The sequence below is a fragment of the Petaurus breviceps genome, unplaced genomic scaffold, assembly GCF_028583685.1.
Source record: "Petaurus breviceps papuanus isolate PSGF00001 unplaced genomic scaffold, PetGlider_PUasm1.0 261568, whole genome shotgun sequence".
NCBI classification, from domain to species: domain Eukaryota; kingdom Metazoa; phylum Chordata; class Mammalia; order Diprotodontia; family Petauridae; genus Petaurus; species Petaurus breviceps.
The window spans coordinates 14265-18182 of NW_027185979.1; the positions used below are offsets into that span (position 1 = coordinate 14265).

The following is a 3918-nucleotide window of genomic DNA, read 5'->3' on the forward strand; positions in this document are numbered from 1 at the left end:
ATGAGTATTTGGTTCTCCCTGCTATGAGTCATTCAAATGTCCTCCAACCTTTGCTTGAAGGACCCTCATGAATGTAAAAACCACTGCTTACCCAAGAAGCCCATTTTACTTTGGGACAGCTCTAATTGTCAGGAAGTTCTAAGAGGAGGGTATACACCTAGGGTTCATAGAAAAGTAAATGACCGTGGACAGCTAATCCTTAGCTCTCCCTCCCATGTCTTTCAACAACCCTATCATTTTTTCTAATCTTGGAATGGGCTAAATAAGGAAGAAATTTACTGTGCCCAGGTTGATTTATCTGACTCAAGTCATAGGACAACTAGCCTTTGTTTCTATCCTTTACTTTTACTATGTGGGATAGTATACTCAGTCATACACACATCCTACGTGGCAGGCACGACTGAGAACACCAAGACTTTTCCAGGGGCCCACCAATATTAACAAGAGTCAAAGCTTATCAAACATTCATGCATAATCTCCTCCTAAAAACCTCATCCTTCTGCAATGATGACATTCTCTTGATCTACCAGTTCACCTTGGAGTGAGTTATGGGGATAGGAGTTCAGGGATGTCCAGAACTGTCATTAATCCTAACAGGCCAACAGGTGAGCTTGTATTCAGGTGACCAAGCCTACAATATCCCATTATCTACTCTACCTTGCTGCTTCCTGTGCAAGAAAAGAAATGAGTTGGGTTTGGTAGTAAACCCAAGATATTTTTTTCTGAGAATCCAAGGTATCTGTGCTGTTATTCAATTTTTTGTTTGTTTGTTTTATAAATTAGTACTTTGAATAAAGACATAGAAGGCATAGCCATCAAATCAGCAGGTGGTGTATCTCTGTGTATGTGTGTGTGTGAGAGAGACAGACAGACAGAGAAATAGAGAAGACAACCCTTATACACTTGAAGAAAGAGAGAGAATCCAAAAAGATCTGATGGGGTAGAATGGTGAGCCCAATCAAATTATATAAGACTTAATAGGGACAAGTATAAAGTCATATGCTTGGGTTCACAAAATCAGTTTCCAAAACCACAGTATTGAAGAGGTCTTCCCTCTGGTCTCCAAGGGACTCAACATATGTCAGACATTAAACAATTACTCAAAAATCTTAGTGAATGGATGAATATTGCCTCAGGTAGGAAGCTAGAAAAAGTACTATTCCTATACACCAGGGGATCTACACTTCCTCCCCTGGAACACACACACGCACACCATAGTCCTACTGGACAAGTTGATCTTGAAACAAAAATGATGCAAGACAGAGAAGACTGGGAAAGATAATAGTTTATTCTGACTGTCCATTGTTTTGCACCAGGCAGCCCACAAGGAGATGTAAGTAGAGGAAGGAGATATTAACTAAAGGCAAAGGAGGGAATTGAAGGGCAGTTACAAAGGGATGAGAGACACTAGCCTGTAGGTAAGGAGAAGGGTAAAGGGGAGAGGTTTCTGAGAGGACACAGACTGTAACTAGGCCCCTCATAGGTCAAGGTCTGATCCCAAGGAAGCAGAATTCCAATTCCTTTCTCTGGTTTATAATCTCTAGGGTTTGAACTTGCAGATGTAGAAGTTTTTGTTTGTACATGGTATATCTTTCCAGTTTTTGAATCCTAGGAAGAGATGTGATTCATCAGGCTGGGAAGCAGGTATACTGGGGCTTCTGGCCCCACAATCTGGTAACCCCAACCCCCAGCCCTGGAATTCAAAGCATTCCCTAATCCCCAAAGCACTAATAAGCCTACAATCAATTATAGGTTTGTGGTCACAGAGGCAAGGGGGAAAGGGGAAAGAAACAAAGATATCTCCCCTTAATATGGGTGAAGTGGATTCTCCACCCCCCAACCTGTTAGTTAGCAAATACAGAGGGTTGGAGCTAAGGGGATGCAATTGTGATACAAGGAATTAATTTTGTTGTTCATGATTCTCTCTCTTTTGTCTAACCTGTTTCTGGTGTCAAGGTGGCACAGTATCCAGGATTGCTATTGCTAGGGGCACTAGAACCCCAGGCTTGGTAGGTGAAAAGGGCATTGCTGGTCCATTTCCAACGTCGGTTCTGTAGGGGGAAGGTAGTAACTGGTGAGAACCTCTCCAAACACACACACACATATGTACACACACACACAGAGCCACACACACAAACACATATACCTTTTTCTCACTCTCCTCAAAATTCCCTACAGTAGTTTTTCCATTAAATGTTTCCAGATACCATCTCCCTGTTTGTCATAATCTCATCATCTGGTCCTCAAAATACTAGATACTAGTACGTGACACACCGTAATATGGAAGTGACATTAGCCTTCCTTAGTGTTTGAAGCAGTGGGGGTACAATCCAAAGAGAATTTAGGCTGGATGTAAAAAAGACTTCCAGACAATTAGAAATTTCCACAATCAGAATGATGGAGATGATGTGTTTCTTCTCCTTGGCAGTCTTCTAGAAAAGGCTGTTTGTCCTTGAGTTTAGTATAGTTGGTATTTTATTTGGTACAAAGGCTGGATTAGGTGGCCTCAGAAGAGCCTTCAGATTCTGAAGTCTGTGATTTCCTCCTCTGCAGGATCTAATAAGAAGCCCATCTCCCCAGGAAGCCTTCCCTAATTTCTCCCACACTGATCCATCCCTGCTCTGGTCATCCACAGCTCAGACAATCCTGGTCAGCCAATGGTGTCTTAGACGAGGCTCTGTCTAGTGTTACAGGCATGTGCCTCTCAGACACACTGAGAAAGAGGACACTAATCCCTAGAAGACACATTAACACCTCATCATCTGGGATCATATCCTGTGACTACAGTAACTGGGCTGGGGGTGGGAGGCAAATGAAACCCTCTTTCTCTTACATCAGCAGAAGTATTACATTACTTTGCTCCATTCCCTTCCCTATAGCTTAGAATATATTACAGATAACGAAGTGTTAATATGTTTCCAAGGGGTTTACACCCAGTTCTTCTTTTACCAACTGTGAACATTTCTCTATGTTGTGCCATTTAGTTGATTCTCTAAAGGAAAGGTTGGGTGATTTTACGTCTTATTTCTACCAAGTTGGAAACTGTGGCCTTCAATTACATGAACAGACATGAGGAGGAGGACGAGGAGTTTGAATGAGGGATGGGGTACACATGCGAAAGAAGCTGAGCTTCAATAGACAGACTGATTTTGATTAGAGATGCCTAGATGGAGTCATGAAAATTAGATACCTCTAGAAATGGGTCTTCCTTTTCAGCAGCCCCCCTCACCTTCTCCCAGTTCCCTCTTCATAGAGCTCAAAGGATGAAGGGGATGACATGATCTGAGTAGCACCCCACTCCAAACCCTCCTCTAATGACCTGGGCAGGTAGAGGGACTAGAGAAATCTGTGGGACAAACCTTGTTTGGGTCATAGAGGCCAATCCAGATGGGGGTCCTGCTGCCCCCACTCTCAGCCACCAGGGAGGCCACAAAGGAAGCTTCAGCCTCATTCATCAGGGAAACCAGATGGCCTGAGGTCTGACTCTGGCAGTCCACCTGTAGAGGAAGAAGGAAGAGGGCTTTCCTCATAAGGGTAGAGAATAGGAGATAACACAGAGATCACACCTTCAGGGAAATGGGGAGAATGAAGGACTTGGATCCAAGAAAACAGAGAAATAAGAATCTAGAACCCTCCTGGAGACAAAGGAAGGGCTGATTGTCCATGACTAAGCCTCAGGGGCCATTGTGATAAACCCCCCCCCCCAACATCCCCATCCCTACTTGGAGATTCCTCCCCCAAACCAACCTCTGCAGCATCCCAGGTCTGTGCCATACTGAACAAGCCATAGCAGTAGGAGCCAAATATTTTAGACCCTTCAGGACAGGACCGACGAAAAGAGGCGGCAGCAGCAGGAGCAGCAGCAGGGGCAGCCTCACCTGAAAGAAGGATGGGAAGGGACCAGATAGCAGGGGACCT

General features: G+C 44.1%; 1 protein-coding gene across 1 annotated transcript; it reads right to left on the reverse strand.

Moving 5' to 3' along the window:
• Positions 1 to 1939: 1939 nt before the first annotated feature.
• On the reverse strand, positions 1940 to 3885 carry LOC138167663 (lithostathine-2-like; the record flags this gene model as incomplete). Its single annotated transcript, XM_069096595.1, has 3 exons — positions 1940 to 2051; positions 3360 to 3497; positions 3748 to 3885. Coding segments are annotated over 3 exons (388 nt in total), but the record flags the coding sequence as incomplete, so codon positions are not given.
• Between the last annotated feature and the right edge of the window lie 33 nt (positions 3886 to 3918).